The 21,491-nt window shown below is 38.1% G+C and overlaps 1 protein-coding gene across 9 annotated transcripts in view; it reads right to left on the minus strand.

Annotated features, from left to right (window-relative positions):
* Positions 1 to 21,491, minus strand: part of ELF1 (E74 like ETS transcription factor 1) — a 113,559-nt gene that overhangs the window by 48,625 nt on the left and 43,443 nt on the right. For 6 of the 9 annotated variants that reach the window (XM_045869539.3, XM_054506349.2, XM_054506352.2 and 3 more), the window contains one exon: positions 5,906 to 6,205. In XM_045869539.3, the coding sequence (XP_045725495.1) occupies positions 5,906 to 5,977 (72 nt within the window). In that variant the 5' untranslated portion in view covers positions 5,978 to 6,205. Of the gene's footprint in view, positions 1 to 4; positions 30 to 5,905; positions 6,206 to 6,946; positions 7,030 to 13,266; positions 13,381 to 21,491 lie in introns of those variants that run through there. The other 3 variants (XM_045869535.3, XM_045869538.3, XM_064586031.1) reach the window with 3 other exon arrangements.

The following is a 21,491-nucleotide window of genomic DNA, read 5'->3' on the forward strand; positions in this document are numbered from 1 at the left end:
TTACTGTTCCAGAACACTTCTGCTCCTTCCATCTGTCAGATAAACTGAGCCTTCCTGCAAAATGCAGTTGTAATGTAACTTCCACAGTGAAGCTTTCCCAAAGTTAGAATGCAGTGATTCTCAAACACTGCCTGAGAATTACCGGGTATCTTGTTAAAAAGACAGCAAGGCACTGTTTATCCTTTAGCTTCCAGGAATCAACAGTCAGAGCAAACCAGTTTATTCCCTAAGGAATGTCGTAAGACCACCGTCTTATACTGTGATAGGATTCTAAAAAAATATTTTCACTTTCCCATGCTTGTCACCAAGCTTCTCCCTAGTGAGCTAAGTCTGTTAAGCATAAATAACTATGACTTGCTAGGTTCTACTTTTAGAACCAACAACTGAAAAAACATGTAATGATATGTCAAAATTACAAAATGCATTAAACTACCAGCTGTTTTTCATTAAATTAACTTCTGGACTATAGGAACACATAGTCAAGTTTCCTTCTCTTTAGAAACTTGTATCCACAGCCTTCAGAGTTCTTATTCTCATTCATTCCCCAGGCAAACACACCTGTTTAATAAGGTCAAACCAAGGTATCTTCAAATAAAAGTACACGCTGCAATTCAATACTGACAGTGCTGCTCTCCCACAGAAGAGCTTCGTTCTCAGCTACAAATATTCCCAGTTTTAGGGGCGCCTGGGTGGCTCAGTTGGTTAAACGACTGCCTTCAGCTCAGATCATGATCCTGGAGTCCCGGGATCAAGTCCCATATCAGGCTCCCTGCTCAGTGGGGAGTCTGCTTCTCCCTCTGACCCTCCCCCCCTTTCATGCTCTCTCTCTCTCATATAAATAAATAAAAATCTTTTAAAAAAATAGTCCCAGTTTTGAACAGACATCAAGGGCAGACTTGTAAAAGTGGCTTGTCAGCACCAATAATGTTGGTGTTTCCTTTCCAACACTACCATCCCCCCACACCCATCCTTGCCCAAAGGAGTTCTTCCTAGCAATTTTGAAAAGAGTACAAATCAATACAAGGGAAAATGATCAAGGTGGTGGCAACCAGACATTAATGGTGTCAGTGTCTTTAGATGACATTTATAACCACAGACCATAACTCAAAACAGGAAATGTTTTCTAATCTGGTGCCTGCAAACAGTGATTTTGTAAAGAACCAACCAAACCAATACAGGATCAGAGAACAGAATTATTTTTTATAAGATTTTATTTATTGAGAGAGAGAAAATACGAGTGTGCACACGAGTGAAGGGAGGGGCAGAGGGAGAGGGAGAGAGAGAATCCTCAAGCAGACTCCCCGCTAAGTGTGGAACCTGACATGGGGCTAGATCCCAAGACGCTGAGATCATGACCTGAGTCAAAATTAAGAGCTGGTTGCTCAACCGACTGAGCCGCCCAGGTGCCCCCAACAGAATTATTTTAAAAGACACAAATACTTTTTAAACTTGAAAAGTTAAAATCCCGGGGCGCCTGGGTGGCTCAGTCATTGAGCGTCTGCCTTCGGCTCGGGTCATGATCCCAGGGTCCTGGGATCGAGCCCTACATCGGGCTCCCTGCTTGGCGGGAAGCCTGCTTCTCCCTCTCCCACTCCCCCTGCTTGTGTTCCCTCTCTCGCTGTGTCTCTCTCTGTCAAATAAATAAAATCTTAAAAAAAAAAAAAAGCTAATTCTAAAATTCATTCAAAACACTATGCCAATTTTTTTTTTATGCAGGGGAGGGGGGATGTCTTATCAGATGTCAAATCTTAAGTAATTCTAATGAAAGCAAATGTGATACTGGCATAATAAAAACCAGTTAAATGGAATAAAATACACTAGCAAGTTCAAAACTAAAGTACATGTGGTAATTTAGTACATAACGGAAATGGCAGTCTTAGTGTGGAAATCATAAAATACATAACAAATCATGAAGAGCCAACATCCCCACTGGTGGGAGAAGGCAGCTGTCAGATCCCTATACCTCACATCTTATAAAAATATATCCCGTATGTACTGAGGAGTTAAACACATAAACTAGAAGAAAATATAAAAAGAATATTTAATAATATTAGGGTGAGGAAAGGTTTCCAAAGCAGAAACAAAAAAATAACAAACAAAAAAGGAAATACTGGGGGCGCCTGGGTGGCTCAGTTGGTTAAGCGACTGCCTTTGGTTCAGGTCATGATCCCAGGGTCCTGGGATCGAGTCCCACATCGGGCTCCCGGCTCAGCAGGAAGCCTGCTTCTCCCTCTCCCACTCCCCCTGCTTGTGTTCCTGCTCTCGCTGTCTCTGTCTCTGTCAAATAAATAAATAAAATCTTTTAAAAATAAAAAAAAAAAAAGGAAATACTGGTAGATTTTTATGACATATACAATTAAAATGCTATAGGGTACAAGATATCATATTGTTAAAAGATGATACCAGATAGGGACAACATATCTGCACTGTGTGTCACAAAGAAAGCTAACCATTAACTATACAATGAATGAGTTAGAGGACAATGCATTATCCATAATATATAAAGAACTACTGGACAAAAGATTAATAAGTAATTCAAAGGAAATTCAAATGAACAATAAATAAACTTAAATAACAACCCAACAATCTCATTACTAGTAATCAAGGAAATGCAAATTAAAATAGTAAAATGTAATTTTTACCCAAAAGACTGACCAAAAGGAAAAAAAAATAAAAGGGTTTCTGTTAGTGACAGTTTGGGAAATATACTGTTAGTGGTAGTAGAAATAGATACAGACTTTTTGAAGAATGATTTGGTAGTGTATTTATGCTTTTAGTATAACTGTTTTTAGTAAACTCAGTAAATCTACTTTTAGATTACAGAAATAATCATACAAATGTACAAAGCTACACACACACACACAGAAATGAGAATAATTCTGTTGGGGGGCACCTGGGCAGCTCAGTTGGTTGAGCAACCAGCTCTTAATTTTGACTCAGGTCATGATCTCAGCTCAAAAAAACACACACACCCAGAAATGAGAATGCTCAGGCATGGTTCTAAGAGCTTTATATACATCAACTCATTTAATTCTCACAATAACCCTACAATATAGGGTCTGGTATTATCATTCCCATTTTGCAGATAAGGAAACCAAGGCAGAGAGTGGTTACGTAATCTGTCCAAAGATTAATAGAGGTAATAAGCAGTGGAGAGAGAATTCAACCCCAGGTGTTCTGACTCCAGTATCTGAGCTCTTAACTACTATAGGTCTACCGCCTCCCAAATGAGGATGTTCATTGCAATATTGTTTATAAAAGCAAAATACTGGTATATCTGTCTTGTCCATGATCAAAGATTGGTAAAATAAATAATGATCCATCCATCATGTGGAAAAATTAAACAATGTAGAGCCAGCATACATACACACATATTCACAATACATTAAGTGAAAATAAACAAGTCACAAAAAAGGTTTAGCATACTTTCATTTGTATCTTAAAAACAATCTATTTATATAGGTTTGTATGTACATATATTGTTCTTTTGTTGAGGCCTTTGTCTAAAAAATTAACATCAAATAGTTAATAATGCTGTCTTTTGGGGAGAAATAAATAAGGAAGGAAGGGTAAAGAACTATTTTATGTATTTTTATATTAGGTGGCTTCTTTTGTAATTGGCATGTTATTACTTTTAAATCAAAAACAAATCTAACGGGGTGCCTGGGTGGCTCAGTTGGTTAAGCGTCTGCCTTCGGCTCAGGTCATGATCCCGGGGTCCTGGGATTGAGTTCCGCATCACATCAGGCTCCCTGCTCAGTGGGGAGTCTGCTTCTCCCTCTGCCCCTCCCCCCACTCACTCTCTCTCTCTCTCTCAAAAATAAATAAATAATTCTTTAAAAAAAAAAACCCACAAATCTAACAAGCAAACAAACAAGGAAGTAGAACCACAGCTTAGATTAAGAGGCTAATAATAATAAGACTGACACTACTGGATCCACCCCTACATGAATCAGTTAAGTTTGCTATGCTCATGGCGATAGACTGGAAAACTCTAAACCTACCAATTTTTGACATTGATTATAATACAGTAATACTGCCATACTTCAATGCAAGAGTATCATTAGTGAGAGTCAAACTGCTTGGGTTCAAATGGCAACTCCACTACTGACTAGCTGTAGGATTTCAAGCAAATCATTTAACCTCTCTCTATGTCTCATTTTCCTCATCGTAAAATGGGGATAATACTATTTGCCTCATGTTTAATATTTGTAAAGTCCTTATAATAACACCTGCACAAAACTAGTATATATACCAATATATACACTCATTTTGATGAAAATAACAGGAAAAAAACACGTATGTGCATTCTGATGTTAAGCTAAGAGCATCATCTCCCTATCCAAAGACATTAATAACCTCTCCAAGATACATTAAGTGCATCACACATATTAAGGGTAAGTGCAAAACTAGTTTTAAGGCTATGCAGACACATGTACAAATACTGCACCCTAATGTAAAATGTATTTCTCATGGTCAGAAGAGTGTCAAAGCCACTGCACTAGGGCATACCAGTGAGTGGCTCAGAGCTCTGTCCTCCGTGGCCACACAGAGAACAGACCTCACCACATGGAGCCAGGACTCTTCATCAAGAAAGCTGCACAGTAAACATACGGTTTGCAAACCTTAGCGTACAAAGAAATATCCTATTTTAAAACAAATTGAAAATATTTTCTTTCCTAGAATATCTTTTCTATTGTCTCTAGATTAAATCCATGTACCCATTAATATTTTTAATTGGGACCAAGCAATCCTCTCCCCCAAACATTCTTCTTTCCCAGCCAAAGCTCATCTTGATTTTAAGGCAACTCAAAGCAAATTCTCATCTTTTGTAGGTTTTCTTAGAAATTTTTAATCCTGTCACCTCAACAGACAATACAAACAGCAAAGGAATTATAATGCCCTGCCCAAAGTAAGAATCAATCTTATTATCTGTTGTAACTATGTTTCTAGAATAAAAGTATGATACATTGTAATTGGCCTTTTAATGTAAGATATTTGGGATTAGGCTTATATCAGTATCTAAATCAATTTATAAGCACATTTTAAACCTAAAGGTCCTCAAAATAATTTTGCCAGTTACACTGAGTCTAACAAAGCATTTCTCCCACATTACGACTCACATTCCCACATAACCTATTTAAAATGAAGTAAATTGTAAAGTCCCAAGAACCCCTAGCGTCTCTCCCCTGAAGTGCGGTGGGGCAGAGGGGCAGGGAGACTAGAATTAACTTAGATCCTTTTCTCAATGTCTCTTGATCTTCTTCCCATTCTAGAAATACCAACTGGAGCATCACTGAATGTAAACTCTGTGAAAGCCAATTTAGAAATTCTTCAATTCAATCCCCCCATTCAACAGATGATACAATCTAGACCTGGAGAAGTTAAGTGACTTCCTCAGAATCACGTGCTTTGGACTAAAGCGATGCAGGATTATGGGACTGCTAACAGCTTTCCATCCACTTGAAAAACTGGCCCAGGATTATAAATACTAGTTAACCACATGCATTTAAACTGTAGAAACACCAGTCCTGTATCACAAAAAAAATTTACATGCCTTGTTGGTATGTCCTCTAGAACTTTTCAAAGTACTTAAGTACTTTGAAATAATTACTTAAGGTATTTTATTTACTGTTAAGTCTCATTTTACAAAACAAAACAAAAAAAACAAGCTTAACCCTGAAATTATTACTTCCTTATTCCACATCAAAGCTAAGGATTAAATTATTTTAACAAACTAACAAGTACTTAAAACATAGGACCACAATTACCACCAAATTTTTAATATCTATATTTTTACAATAAAGGTTCTCCTACTGTCTTTTAAAGTAAGTAATTTTCTGTTGCAAATGGAAGAATCATAATAATAAACGTATAAAAATCCAATTTTCTCTGGGTTTCATACCTGTTGTTCATCCTCCATGACGTTACTAGCAAATTCAAATACTAGGTCGTTCTGTTGGACCACAGCTGCCATAATAAAGCATTCCCCTTAGATCCACATGAGAAAAATTCCAAGCAGGTTCAAGTATGAGGCAGCAGAATCCAGTGACCAATTTGGGTAAAAAACCCTCAGCTAAGTCTGTGAAGTTACTGTAAACCAGGTTTTCTTTAGGGATGGTGCTTCAGATTTTCTTGGTTCACTGATACTCTACTCCAACAGAGTCAATTTTTCTGAAATTTTTCTTCTCTAGAACTTCTTGGCCTGAAAAAGAGAAGTTTAAGTTAGTCATGAAAAAGCAATCATGCCCATTTAGAATATAACAATAAATACTGAGGGCAGTATCGCCCACGTATTTTTTATTAATTTTTTTAAACATAATCAACATGACTGATGGATATATATTTTCTTTGAAGATTTCATTCCTGCTAAGATAAAATCACTTCTCATTTCTTTTTTTTTATTTTGCATAACAAGTTTATTTTTTTAAAAGGCATATAGACAATAAACAAAGTAAACAATCAGATCTTCACTTCTACCCAGTATTATCTGTCCTAGAACTGTTCCATTAAGTTCCAGTCTCTAAACATCTTAAATTTCAATAATCGTCACTTCTTTCTGAAAGTGAAGCCATTCTCCCTTCTTTCCCCGCCCCAGTTAAACTACAGTTAAAGTACCAAATACTTAAAAAAAAAAAAAAAAAAAAATCCACCCAGTAATAACTAGGTTTTTAACTGCAATAAAGGACATATAAACAGTTTCCTTCTTGCCAGTAACCCAGCAAACCACACAGGAATTGCTACTCCATGAGTAATTTCATCTGTATATTTTTGCCTTAGGAGAAACATTCATACAGTATCCCTGTTATGCCTAATATATATAAAAATTTAAATCTAATACATTTAAAGTTTAGTAAGTACTATTTTAAGAGCTTTTAAAAATAAACAGAAATTAAAGTCCATTCTTTGTTCTTTAAAAAGGTTTCTGATAAGTAGAATGTTTTACCATGCTTAAGCCTGTCTTCAGTGGCTTCTTTTTTAATGCACTGAAATGTATCCTTATCTCTAGCACAGGCTTGCAAGCAACAGGAAGGAAACGGCACTTGACCACGTCATGGCAAATTAAAACATGCAAAGAACTGCACTTTACAATAGTAGAAAAACAGAAACGCAACTTAAGAGTGAAAACAATTTCACAGTGGAGGGAGAAATGCTTAAAAAGTGCCTGCCAAAGATGTTTGCCTATTTAAAAAAAAAAAAAAACGTTACCACTACTAACAAAAGTAGAAGAAAAAATTTTAATTTATCACAATTATATGAAATACTGCATCACAGGGTTACAGCTATAAATGTGGTATGAAAAGACAAAGATTATAAAAATAATCGCATTACATCTAGTTCTTGGAAACAGCATTTACAATTTTAAAGAGACAAGTTAGGGAACGAAGGTGAGCTGGTCAGTCTCCCTGAAAACTTAAATCCAGCTAGCATGTGCCAGCTGAATCAAATATTCAATTTCCTAATTTCAGTAAAGCTGATTCCCTATATACTCTGGACTCTAGGGGTCATCATGGATAACTGTAATTTTCCTAATTGGGAATCAAAATAAAATAAGGGTTAAGAATCCAATTCAGGTGATACTTCTCCCCACTAAACTGAATTCTAACCCAGCAGTCTCCCACACCTATTCTACCCCACCTCTTTCAATAATGAGTTCAACTCCAATACTAGAAAAACATTTTTATTTTTAGCGCATTCTGGTAGTTTTTCAGCAATGCACCATAACTGGAGGAGAGAACAATGCATTGACCTAAATTGATCACGGACAGACATATAAACATAAGACATACATTTGGCTTTGGACAAATGTTACTTATAATCATTTCCCTTAAATTATTACCCAATCTCATTCTGCACTGAGCTTGCCTTCTTATGGTCCTTTTGTTTTTTTTAAGATTTTATTTATTTAAGAGAGAGAGAGAACACAAGCAGGGAGGAGGGGCAGAGAGAGGGGGAGAAGGAGACCCCCCACTGAGCAGGGAGCCCAATGTGGGGCTCCATCCCAGGACCCTGGGATCATGACCTGAGCAGACACTTAACTGAGCCATCTAGGTGCCCCTTTCTTATGGTCCTTCACACAAACTGTATTCATTCTTGCCTCCCTTCTTAAATTCTACTTATTCCCCATTCCTAGAATACCTCTCCCACCTCAGCAACCATTCACATCCTTCCGACTCAATACTCAAGTCCCATTTCTTTCATAAACCTCCCAAATCTCTACACCTCCACCTACTGCGATCACTCCCTTCAGAAATACAGCACTTACTGTCCACCAAGTTAGCACTAATTGTAAATTGTTTCACATTTGAAAATTATGTCTCCCTAATTCAACTGAATAAATGTCTGAGTGCCTATTATTTTTAAAGCAATATACCAGGGAGCAAGATAGTTAGAGCAAAACCTCTCTGGGTAAGTAACCATTGTCTAAAATTCCTTCTATACCTAACCAAACCTACGTGCCCACAGTAATACTTAAAAGGATTATACTGGGGCGCCAGGGGAGCTCTCAGGTCATGATCTCGGGGTCCTGGGATTGAGCCCCTGTCTCGCTCCCTGCTCAGTGGGGAGTCTGCTTCTCCCTCTCTCTCTGCCCCTCCCCCTGCTCATGCTCTCTCTCTCTCAAATAAATAAAATCTTTAAAAAGAAAGTATAACCAGAATCAAGAGATGTTTCCTGGTAACAAAAAGAAAGTATAACCAGAATCAAGGGATGTTTCCTGGTAACAAAAGCCTCTATAAAAGGTGTAGATTCCAAAAGGCCCATTCCAAAAGCATTTGTTTGTAAATACAAAGTGACACTCTACCAGTGACCAATGTGAACACATCTATGTAAAGTTTCACTTTCTTTTCCACAGCAATCACATACCTTTTCTTAGCATTTCCACACTGTTATGTGTTAATAAATGTTTTTCAAAAATCTCAAAAATAAGTAGGAAGGGAAAAATGAAGGGGGGGAATCAGAGGAGGAGACGAACCATGAGAGACTATGGACTCTGAGAAACAAACTGAGGGTTCTAGAGGGGAGGGGGTGGGGGGATGGGTTAGCCTGGTGATGGGTATTAAAGAGGGCACGTATTGAATGGAGCACTGGGTGTTATACGCAAACAGTGAATCATGAACACTACATCAAAAACTAATGATGTAATGTATGGTGATTAACATAATAAAATTTAAAAAAAAGATTTAAAGGAAATCCATCAAAAAAAAAAAATAAGTACAAGCAATCAACATACCCATACCTTCCAATACACACTAACACCAAGAGTAATAAAACAAAACTGAGATGACTGTCCATGATCACTAAGCCACTTGTTAGGACAGAAAGAGACACCTTCACTCTGGTGGATAGCTTTTGTTCATTTCAATACAGAAGTTCATAAACTGAAAATGTGTAAGAAAAGCTTTGCAATTATTTTATTGGCCTAATCAGGCCTCTGATCCTCTTGTCTTCTCTCTTTCCCACTCCTTCTTCTCGCAGGAGTTACAGAGCCTATGGCACCAAGATGGGTCTTAAGAAGAAATTTTCTGATTCCAGATCTAGAGGTATCACCCATACATAATAGAGATAGTGAAAGAACAAAGTCCCATCGCATCAAAATTAAACATCTAGATCAATGTTTCAGTTTTTCACGAATAAACTGAGTCCCTGTGCCCAAAGTCTCACAATCTGAAGGTGTAACACAACTGCAATGAGATCCCTCGCCTCCTAAATCAGGACTCTGCCCAGAGCAACAGTACACAGCCTTGCCTCTAAATCTACTCAAGTCCTTTGTGCTTTCATAGTTTGAAACACAGATTTCTAAGTAAATGCATATATATATCAAATTGGGGGGAAAAATTTCCATCTAGAGTTCAGCCCCAGATCTCCAAATCCACTCACTAAACTATTACAGAAGTCCACATCAGTGCCCCTCAAAGTCAATGTGTCTAAAACATGTCCCAAAGGGAACATTTTATTCCTCGAAGTTGCTCTAGTATGAAAAAGACATGGGTACTCAGATTGAAGAGAAAAAAGGGTTTTTTTTGCTTTACCCTAACAAATTAGAAGGTCTTCAGTTAACTATATGTATTATAACCATTAGCTATACGTATGATATTCAGGACCACTCTGCTTCATTAGTAATTCTCAAACCTATTTCATTTTCAAAGTGTCAGTCTTTACAAAATAACAAGAAAAAATATAAGTGAGAACTGTTTGTCCAACATAGGCATAAACAGTTAACTTATTCGCTCTCCTTTGAGAGGTCATCTAGTTGTGCATCCACCAAATAGTAAAAACTCCCGAAGTTGGCTCTCAACGTGTCTTTCAACTGCATCAGGATCATATTCTTCTTCTTCCCAGGCGACATGCCACAGGAGGGTCTCAACAATAAGGTTCCTAATCTTTCATCACCAAAATAAGCTGCAGATTTAAGGTCAAATAATAGAGCAAGCAAAACAGTTAAAAGAGCACAAGCTCTGGAGTCAGACCACCTGGGTTCAAATCTTCTGTACTGTGACCTTGGACAAGTCACTTAGTGTCAGTCTCCCCTTTCTGTAAAATAGGTACAATATATTACACCAACATCTAGAGTTGCTGTGAAGATGGGATGCAAACTCCATGTACAGAATGCCTGGCAGATAACTTTTGTTCTATAAACCTTAGCTTTATTACAGTCTCGGTACAATGCAAGAGACGCGTAACATGTGCATGCCACGTTAACTGAATACTCCTTAAGTCGCATCTCCTTACTCCCTGGGAGTCTCCGTGACCACAGCTATTTGCTAGACTCCAACAGAGAATACTACATAGCCCATTATCAAAAAAAGTATAATTCTATTCCAGTGCCTGAAAATTTGGCACCTACTTGATAAATCCAGCTGCTTCTAGGCGCAGACCTCACCCTGTCTGGCAAGTTTCCCTTAACACAGAGTTCCATTATGCCCCTGTTCCAAACAAAATGAATTTACTGATTGTAAACACAAAACCCTCAACCGCATTGATGGCTACTACAACCAGTTTATTTTTGTTTAATTTATTATAAAATATTTCGGTTATCATAAAAACATGACAATCAAAATCGGTTTTTAATACTCTCATACCTGCTTTCTTCATCACTGACTGAATGCAACTTTAAGTTTTCTTCAAAAGGGCTTTAAACACAGGGTCTAGAAAGCTATTAATTCATAATGATATTTAAAAACAAATTACTGCTACCCTTTGGAAGTTACCAGACCACCAACTTCTTACACTCAAAATGAAAATGAGTAAATAACAGGTATGACAAAAATGTTTTAGATTAAACAATTCTAGTCCAAAGGAGGTAAAATACACCAGCTTAGAGCAATGGGATGCTTGAAAGATTACCTTTAATAAACTATTCAGACAATGCTTATGTTTATGTACATATGCATGTTTATAAAGTTGAAAGTATCTAAAGAACTGAATTCTGTAGTAATTCCAGATGCCAGATGCCGAGTATCTGAACAGAAAGTATTTTTATATGAAGTGGTAACCTAATAAAAGGTCCTTCTTGGAGCTCCTGGGTGGCTCAGTCATTAAGCATCTGCCTTCGGCTTAGGTCATGATCCCAAGGTTCTGGGATTGAGCCCCACATCAGGCTCCCTGCTCAGTTGGAAGCCTGCTTCTCTCTCTCCCACTCCCCCTGCTTGTATTCCCTCTCTCAATGTCTCTCTGTCAAATAAACAAATAAAATCTTAAAAAAAAAAAAAAGGCCCTTCTCAACATATAGACATACACATCATAAGAAAAGCAATTTTAAAAAACTATTACCTTAGAAGAAATACAATAGAAATGAAAGGAAATCAAATAAGAAAAGTAAGAGAAAAAAAGAGAAGCTATGCAAATTAAAATGAGAAGCAAGCAATTAACTCATAAACTATAATGACTGGGATTCTTGTTCTATACACTATAGTCAGGCCTTCTCATTTGTTTTCTAATATGATAGAATGCTTTACACATTAGCTTCCAGAACAAATGAAAATAATAAATCAGTGCTACCAAGATAAATTCTGTACAATTGTCCCAGGGTCTGCCCGTTCTGAATCTAGAAAGTGTGGAGTCACACAATTTTAAAGCTGAAAAAAACCTAAGGATTACCTAAAACAACATAGTCATTGACCAGCTAAAGAATTTGGGCCTAGCACAATCTGACTTGTCCAAAGAAAGCAAAAGAGGCCCAAATTCCCAGCCCCATTCTCTACTCATGCCCCTATATCTACATTAATAGAATGTCATCAGTATTGTTCTTTAGCAGAGTATCTGGAAAAGAAGAAATCTCTTACAGAAGGATCTACAGCAAAGATCTCCACACTATTCCATGCAACCTTCTGATACGTGGTAAATCATTTTTAATCATATTTTTACCTGGAATAACTTTAAGTAGAGGAGTTTGTAGGTTTTCCTATTATTGTTTTAAATCTTAAAGTTTTACTATTACTGTTCTTTCCCAAGCTCTATCATATCATACCATTTGCTTTACTTTCACTCAACCAAGAAAGTGAAAACATTAATAAAACTTTTTTTAAAAAGATTATTGGGGGCGCCTGGGTGGCTCAGGCATTAAATGTCTGCCTTCGGCTCAGGTCATGATCCTAGCATCCTGATATTGAGCCCCTCATCGGACTCCCTGCTCCGCAGGAAGCCTGCTTCTCCCTCTCCCACTCCCCCTGCTTGTGTTCCCTCTCTCGCAGTCTCTCTGTCAAATAAATAAATAAATAAAATCTTTAAAAAAAATAAAAATAATAAAAGATTATTTATTCATTCATTCATTCATGAGAGAGAGAGAGCGCGCGCGCGCGCACACACGGAGAGGGAAAGAAAGAGGCAGACTCCCCGCTGAGCAGGGAACCCATCTGACCAGGGGCTAGATCCCAGGAACCCAGGATCATGATCTGAGCTGACGGCAGACGTTCAACGGACTGAGCCACCCAGGTGCCCCTTAATAAACCTTTTTATAAAAAGCTACAACGTAATAATTCATGAAAATACTTTAAAATAAATTTTAACTGGGCGCCTGAGTGGCTCAGGTGGTTAAGCAACTGCCTTCGGCTCAGGTTATGATCCTGGAGTCCTGGGATGGAGTCCCGCATAGGACTCCCTGCTCGGCAGGGAGTCTGCTTCTCCCTCTGACCATCCCCCCCCTCATGCTCTCTCTGCCTCATTCTTTCTCTCTCAAATAAATAAAATCTTCAAAAATCAATCAATAAATAAATTTTAACATATTATTCTTCCTAATTCTTTGAATACAGTATTTCTATCACTTACATTTTTAAAAATGTGAATATTGAAGACAGTAATTTAAAAAACACACCAAAATGTAGTTACAGTTAAGTAACCAGATTTGAACTTCCCCAAACAAGGGTGGTAGTCTCTCAGTTCCTAGTGAATAAGAAAGAAAGAAAGAATTAAAAAAGGCACCAATTGTAAAATAAATCTCACTGTATAGCCCTGTCTACAACTCATGTACTCTATACACAACACAGAAGTTAAAAAAAAAATACAAGTTAATGTTACAAGAGGAATAAATCATTCCCCACTGCATTGAGGGTTCTCATAATTTACTTCAAAAAGAAAATGTTTAAAAAAAAAAAAAAAAAGAAAAAGTTTCTATACCTCTACCTTTTATATCAAAAATTCAAGGAATTTAAGAACATTTAGGAGTTTAAAAAATGTCCCTGAAATCCATACAAGTACCATATATATAACCACGAATATCTTCTAAATAGCTACTCTGCCTAAAGCACCTTTCATTGCAATTAGGGGGTGGTGGGTGGCAGAGGGAACTGAAGTACCTAGAACTTTTTCAAAAATACAATTTTATTTTTGTGTGAATGATGCACAAACTGGTGTTTTTGATATAGAAAGCCTCAGTCAGGCTTCTAGGGACCTATGCAAAGCTGAAGCAGGCCTTGGAAACCTGAATAAGCTCACCTGACCTCAACCACGTTACAGTAAAAACACACACACAGTCAATATGATCAAGGCAAGCAGGCTGACTTCTCTAGGCTGGCAGTCTTTTTGCTGACACCCAGATGTTCAGTTCCAGGACTCGGAGGGCAGGCTGCACTTACTCACTGCCTAGACCTGAAATTCTGGTTCTTTCACATTGTTCTCCACTTTCCATCCTTGGCCACTTGGGTCTACTTGGTGTCAGGTTACACTCAGGCAGCATTTATAGCACCTTGCAAAACAGCCAAACAGATCACATACCTGGACCTGTCAATACCTGCGGTCTCAAGATTAACCCTTTTTCTGAGCATGTTCTGAAAATGAGAGAATTTAAAACCAAAGAGAAATATCCAACAGTAACGAGATATTGTTTTAACTTTGGTCCTAAAGAAATTTAACTCCTTTCCCTTCTCAAAAAGGTTGAAAGTGATAATCATCAAAATGTCATTAATTGGTGCTTTTTATTATGCAGACAAACTGAAGGAACTTTCTTCCCTCCAGTACCCCAAACCTGAACTCTGACAAAAACACACCTGTCCAGGGAACACAAACATGCTCCAATGTGCTTATCAGCAAAGCCAGTTAGCAGTTTAAAAATCTCTCTATAACAAGCAAGAATCAACTTGCAGGGAAATTGTTTCATTTCTGTGGCTGTTTATTCCCCTGGTTAATATATTCATCCTCTTAGAAGATGGGCTCTAGAGCTGGTTCCCCCACCTGTGCACACAGCAGGTTTCCAATAGTAACCGTGTTTCACTCTGGTCCAGACTGCAGGAGAAAAGCCAGGGATAGGTAATTTAAAGGTTCCCCCCAACGAGATTTTGCTGCATGATTTACCTCCCCCCACCTCCAACTCCCACACAACACTCTTCTAGAAGAAACTGTATTGCCATAAGAAGTTTCACTCTTAAGGAGAGACACACTGTCCCTCCAGCTTACCACCTTTATGCTAGCTCCCCTCCAGGGGTTCCTCATCCAGTAAAAGGAACTTAGCAAAAATAAAAATGTCAGCAACTTACTTCTTTACTCAAAACTAATCAGTGGCCCCGCCCCCACTACCTATAGGAAAAACTTCAAATCCTCGCACAGGGATTAGTGGGGTTCTTGTGTTGTGAAAGGCTGGTCAGATTTGTAGAACAGTATCTGAACAGAATAAAGACTGAGTGAGTAAGAATATTCCATGGACCAAGTTTAAAAGTATACCTCTGCCACAATTTTACTACTCTTCCCTCCCAACTCAGAAAAAGGTATTCCAGCACTTCTGCATTTTATAGTCTTCATGGTACCCCCACCTCACCCCAATATTAAAGAAGCCAAAATTAGCCCTGTCCCATCCCCCCCACCCCAATCCTGTATGCACTACCCTTTCCCAGGCTTCTCTCTGTGCTCACTGCCATGCTCAATCCAGATCTCTCCATCCATTCTTAGATGATCACAATCTTTTATACCTGTGGCATTTTCAAAATCACAGTGGGAAGAGACTTAAAAGTATAAACTCCAGAGAAGCAAAACGTTTTCACCTTTTCCCAAGTTACCAAGTTTGATGGATTTTAAAATTCCTTGTACACAAAACTTCCTGCTCCCCACATGAGAAGACCTCTAATGATCTAATGACCTACTGTTTTTCATAGTGTTACCCCTTTTCTTCTTTAAATAACAGAAAACTATCTTAAATAAGTCTGGATTTAATCAAACAATTCTGGTGTTCCATGTCAAGATCCTTAAAACGGGATTCTTCCTATGATCATCCTCACAGCTACCTGGCAATCACCTCAGATTCTAAATTCAATGGCACCAAAAAACTAGACGCAACAAAACCGTAAGATGAGAGATAAGAAAGTAGGACAGGAGCTTAGTATTGTAACATACATAAAATATAGATATGCAATATTTATAAATTATGCATGTAGCTTTTTATCTTCTTACTGTACAAATCTTAGATGCAAACTTTAAATACTCTTCATAAGAAATATGAAGGTTTATAAGACAGAATAATTAAAATTTTAGGCCCTTCTATATTTCATAATATAATTGCTCACTCAATTTTTAAATCATATGAATCCATTTCAGTTCCTATTAACTGAAGTGCATCAACGTCTTGCAGGAGGTGAGAGGAAACATTTTGTTATGCTTATCTGACGTCTATCCAGAGCTAATCAAAAGATCCCACAAGATCCACTTAAAAAAATTTTTTTTAAGATTTTATTTATTTGCCAGAGAGAGAGAGAAAGTACAAGCAGGGGGAGCATCAGGCAGAGGGAGAAGCAGGCTCCCCGCTGAGCAAGAAGCCCGATTTGGGACTTGATCCCAGGATCCTGGGATCATGACCTGAGCTGAAGGCAGACAGGCCACCCAGGTGCCCCTACAACATCCATTTTTAAAAGAAACTATGCTTCTACTGATTGACTTAGTAGTAAAACACTGATGAATATTTACTGAACTTCCCTAAACTCAGTACCATGGTACATACAAAAAGATAATACATGGCCTTATTCCCATGAAGTATATAATCTAGATCAAGAAACAAGGCCAAGGGTGCCTGGGTGGCTCAGTCGGTTGAGCGTCTGCCTTCAGCTCAGGTCATGATCCTGGAGTCCCAACTCCAGGATCAAGTCCCGCGTCGGGCTCCCTGCTCAGCGGGGAGCCTGCTTCTCCCTCTGACCCTCTCCCCTCATGCTCTCTCTCGTGCTCTCTCTCAAATAAATAAATAAAATTAAAAAAAAAAAAAAAAAGGAAAGAAAACAAGGCCAAAAGAGACAATAACTGAATATCAAAAGGTAGTATGAAATTAAATGGTCATAAAGCTGGTCAGTTCTACAGCCATTTCAGAAGAGGGGATGGTCAAAATGGGTCAAGTAGACACTCTTGGACAATGAAGGACAAAAGTCAATCTTAGAGGAAGGTGGTAAGATGTGGAGAGACTAGGGGAAAGAAAAGATAAAGTATAGCATGTTTGCGCAAGTGCATGTGTCCATGCATGAATGCCGAGACCGAAGAATGCAGAGAATCAAAACTGACCAAAGTAAATCTGAAGACAGTTAAGAGCTTGATAAGAGCTAAGAGGTGTCAATGGGAAATGGTAGAAAATGTGGTTAAATAAGCAAAGCAAAACCAAATTATGGGGCGCCTGGGTGGCTCAGTTGGTTAAGCGACTGCCTTCAGCTCAGGTCATGATCCTGGAGTCCCGGGATCGAGTCCCGCATCGGGCTCCCTGCTCGGCAGGGAGTCTGCTTCTCCCTCTGACCCTCCCCCCTCTCATGTGCTCTCTCTCATTCTCTCTCAAATAAAATAAAATAAAAAAAATCTTAAAAAAATTTAAAAAAAAAAATAAAAAAATAAAAAAATAAAAAAAAAATAAAAAAATAAAAAAAAATAAAAAAAACCAAATTATGGAGTCTTGAAAGTCAGAGGGTAGTATTTAGGCTTGATTTGGCAAGGGACAGAAAGTTCCTGGAGGTTTTCAAATCAAGTTGCAACAATAGAGTGTGGGCCCCAGGATTACAAAGCCCAGTGCAAGTCACATACGTGGGATCTGGTAACTACCATCCAAAAATGATGACAACAGCTTAAACAGACATTGCCTAGCTTGATTGCTACATGGATAGCTTCCAGGCACCAATGTGTACACTGCCCTCCTTAAATTCCTCATTAATTACTTATAATAGAGATTCTTGACAATGGTTTTTACACTGTCTAGAGTGCTGTAAAATTGTTTAAAACAAAATTCACTTAACTAATTTACTTCAAGCTTTTGCTTTCACCTAAGGATTAGAAGAGGAGGAAACAGAAAAAAAGATTTTCAAAAAGATACTGACATTACCACATAACCTTTCTTGAAAGTTATTCAACTGAACATTAAAACTGCCTTACATCCATTTGAATACGAGTGAAACTTTGAAATATGTGAACTAGTTGAATCTACAGATGATTGTATCTTGTCATTTAGTTAATACTATTTAATAATATTTTGAATGGATGATGCTGATTTAGTTACTCAATGAAGAAAGAAAGGATATTCATGACAGATGCACATTTCTTAGTCACTTAATAGAGACTGCTATCACCAACATTCAAGGAATCTTGACTTTCTTCCGGAGAGATATCCAGAAGAGAGGTGCTCCTATGAAAATATGGAGTTGACCAAGTGAGGGTGCATTAAATCTGGCTCTTTAATAAAGATATTTTCTGCCCTATGGCTTTGCCTTTCTCTTGGAAAGTTCAAGAATTCAAAGTCACCTTCGTAGATGTAATAGGCTCTCACTAGATTTTTTTTTAAAAGATTTTATTTTTAAGTAATCTCTACACCCAACGTGAGGCTCGAACCCATAACCCCATAACCCATAACCCCATAACCCCAAGAGTCACACACTCTGCTGACTGAGCCAGCCAGGTGCCCCTCACTGATTAGATTTTTATTTTTATTTATTTTTTTATTCTAGAAAGAAAGCACAAGCAGGGGGAGGGGCAAAGAGAGAGGGAGAAGCAGGCTCCCCACCGAGCAGAGCCCAACCTGGGGTTCAATCCCAGGACCCTGAGATCATGACCTGAGCCGAAGGCAGACACTTAACCGACTCAGCCACCCAGGCACACCTCTTATTAGATGTTTAAATATACTATTGCATAAAGACACATCCAGAAATTGTAAAAGAGCATAGTAAGGTAATTATTTACATTATCATTTGTTAGTAATACCTCACATCTAAATTTTACAATTCACAAAGCAAAACATACATACTACTTTAATTCTTAAACATTTATAACCAATATATTTTTTTAAGATTTCATCTGAGTGCGAGAGAGAGAGAGAGAGAGAGAGGGAAGGAGGGAGAGCATGAGCGGGGGGGGAGGAGCAAAGGGAGAGGGAGAAGCAGGCTCCCCATTGAGTGGGGTGCCCAATGCGGGGCTCCATCCCAGGACTCCAGGATCATGACCTGGCCAAAGGCAGACGCTTAACCTACTGAGCCACCCAGGCACCCCAACCCCTGATGTTTTTAAAAAGACACAAAAAATCATGACACTTATCCTCAAAGAGCTTAAGAAAGAAATGATAACAAGTTATAAAATAAATACATGGAAGAAAGTAATCGTCTACCATTTCTGTGTGCCAGGCCCTCTGCTAAGTACTTTACTATCTGTTATTTAATCTTCCCATCAGTATTATCCACCTCACTTTATTTACACAAGGATATAAGGATTGGGGGAGCCAACCATATAAGGGCAGGTACCTGGTCACGGTCACCACCATACTCCCCTATCTTACACAGATGGCTCATGATAAACATCTGCCAATGAATGCTCAAGGTGTTCAGAGAGTTTGAGCACATGTCTGACTTCAGCTCACATTTATTCACATTTTCACGCACTCAATAAATATCCACTGAGTACCAACAATATGTGAAGACTCTGCTCCAGATGCTACAAATACAGTGGTGAACAAAACAGACCAAAATTCTGCCTTTGTGGGGCTTCTAATCTAGTGATCTTTTTTTTCCTTCCTATGTCACCCATCATCCCACCCACCTCCCCTCTGGTAACCATCAGTTTGTTCTCTATAGAGTCTGTTTTGTAATTTGTCTCTCTTTTTTTTCTTTCCTTTGTTCACTGTTTCGTTTCTTAAATTCCACATGATTGAAACCACATGGTATTTGCCTTTCTCTGACTGATTTATTTCGCTTATCATTATACCCTCTAACTCCATCCATGTCGTTGCAAATGGCAAGATTTCATTCTTTTTTATGGCTGAGTAATATTCCATTGTAGATATATATATACATACCACAACTTCTTTATCCATTCATCTACTAATGAGCACTTGGGCTGCTTCCATAATTTGGCTATTGTATATAATGCTATAATAAACACAGGGGTACATGTGTTCCTCTGACTTACTCTGAATTAGTGTTTTGTATTTTTGGGATAAATACCCAGTAGTATGATTACTGGACCACAGGGCAGTTCTATTTTTAACTTTTTGAGGAACCTCCGTACTATTTTCCACAGTGGCTGCACCAGGTTTGCATTCCCACCAGTGAAGTGAAAACACCGTTTCTCCTCAAAATAGTCTGCATTAAAAATGGGAGGTTGCCAGGCAATACATGTTGTTCTCTTAACACCAGGAGTAGAAACTTCTGCCACTCTCCTTCCGTGTCTGTCTCCCACTATCTCCCAACCCCCAACAACTGGGCACAGGAAACGTGACCTCTCTCTCCTACTCTTAAGAGTAAGAGTTGTGGGAGAAATGCTGCACCTTTAAGACCATTTGTAAGTACACACAGAGAGGGAAAGGGAAACCTGGGGTGAGGGTGGAGATGGGGGGAGAACTACAGCTAAACCCAAAGGCAGGTTTCTTCAGGGCAAAGCTGATTAACCTAGATGGAGAGAACCTGAGGGCCTCCATTTCACTTTTTTTGACTTTGGATTGAAATTTAACAATAGAGTTTACTGGGATTTTTACAAAGCATTCTCTTTACAAATATAAACACTTCAATGAAGAAGAGGAAATTCTCCCTGTATTGTCTTTTTCCTATATACTAGATGGCCTTCAGAAATCGTTATCAGTACTATCTATATTCTTTTATTTATGTAACGAGCACTCAGAGAGACCTATCTGCCAGATTCTGGTGGGTAAGGGAGGACAGGGAAAAGGCGGTGGCTAAGATCCAGTCTTGCCCTATAAGCCATCACAGTCTACCAGCTAACACAAATGCTAATCACAATAATATATGTAACAGAGCAGAAGCAGACACCAAGCTTCTTCTCCCGTGTTATTCCACAATTATTTACTATGTCCCATCTCTTAAGGTGACAAGCTACTTGAGAACAAAAGACATATAAATTGCTTCTGTATGTCCTTTATTAACCTAATTTAAAAGCACAGTAAAAGTACATTGTGTTGCAAGTCAAATTAGGCCACAAGATCGAAGGACACTGTCTTTTGTTAATAAAAAAAACATTTACTTACTGTAATTCTTCATTAAAATGATAAAACATTAGTGTGTCCAAATGACTGCTTTAGCATTTCACAGAATTTTACGCGATGTGCTCACCTGCCAGAACCAGCTGGTGGTGTTCTGGGCTTTACCGACTATGCTCAAAGCAACATATAGGCGTGTATCTTCTGATTCAAACACAGAAAAACACAAATGCCACAAACAAACGGGGCAAAAACGGGAAGCCCCACATGTAAAAGAACACTCAACAACCCTATGAACTATTTTCCACATGTCTAGCCTAAGTTGGTTTTTTTTTTTTTTAAGACAGGTTTTAATAAGAGTTACTTCATTGGTTCTTTTGAAACTCCTTAAGAAATGAAATTCATATAGCTTCATAATTTTTCCTTTAAGCTTTAAAAAGCAGATCTGAATCCTTAGGTCTGACTTTATTTTTCATTTGATCATTTAAATTTGATATTTTAAAAATAAGATAGTAACCTACATCTATTTTCAGCTGGAAAAACTGTTAATACATGAACTTTTTAAAAACATTCCTACAACAGACAGGTCTAAACTAAAATCTGACTTGTAAAGAATCTTGCTTTGTTG

Source organism: Mirounga angustirostris, unplaced genomic scaffold, assembly GCF_029215605.1.
Source record: "Mirounga angustirostris isolate CCGP_5_RB_7025 unplaced genomic scaffold, mMirAng1.0.hap1 SCAF_3, whole genome shotgun sequence".
Taxonomy (NCBI): Eukaryota; Metazoa; Chordata; class Mammalia; order Carnivora; family Phocidae; genus Mirounga; species Mirounga angustirostris.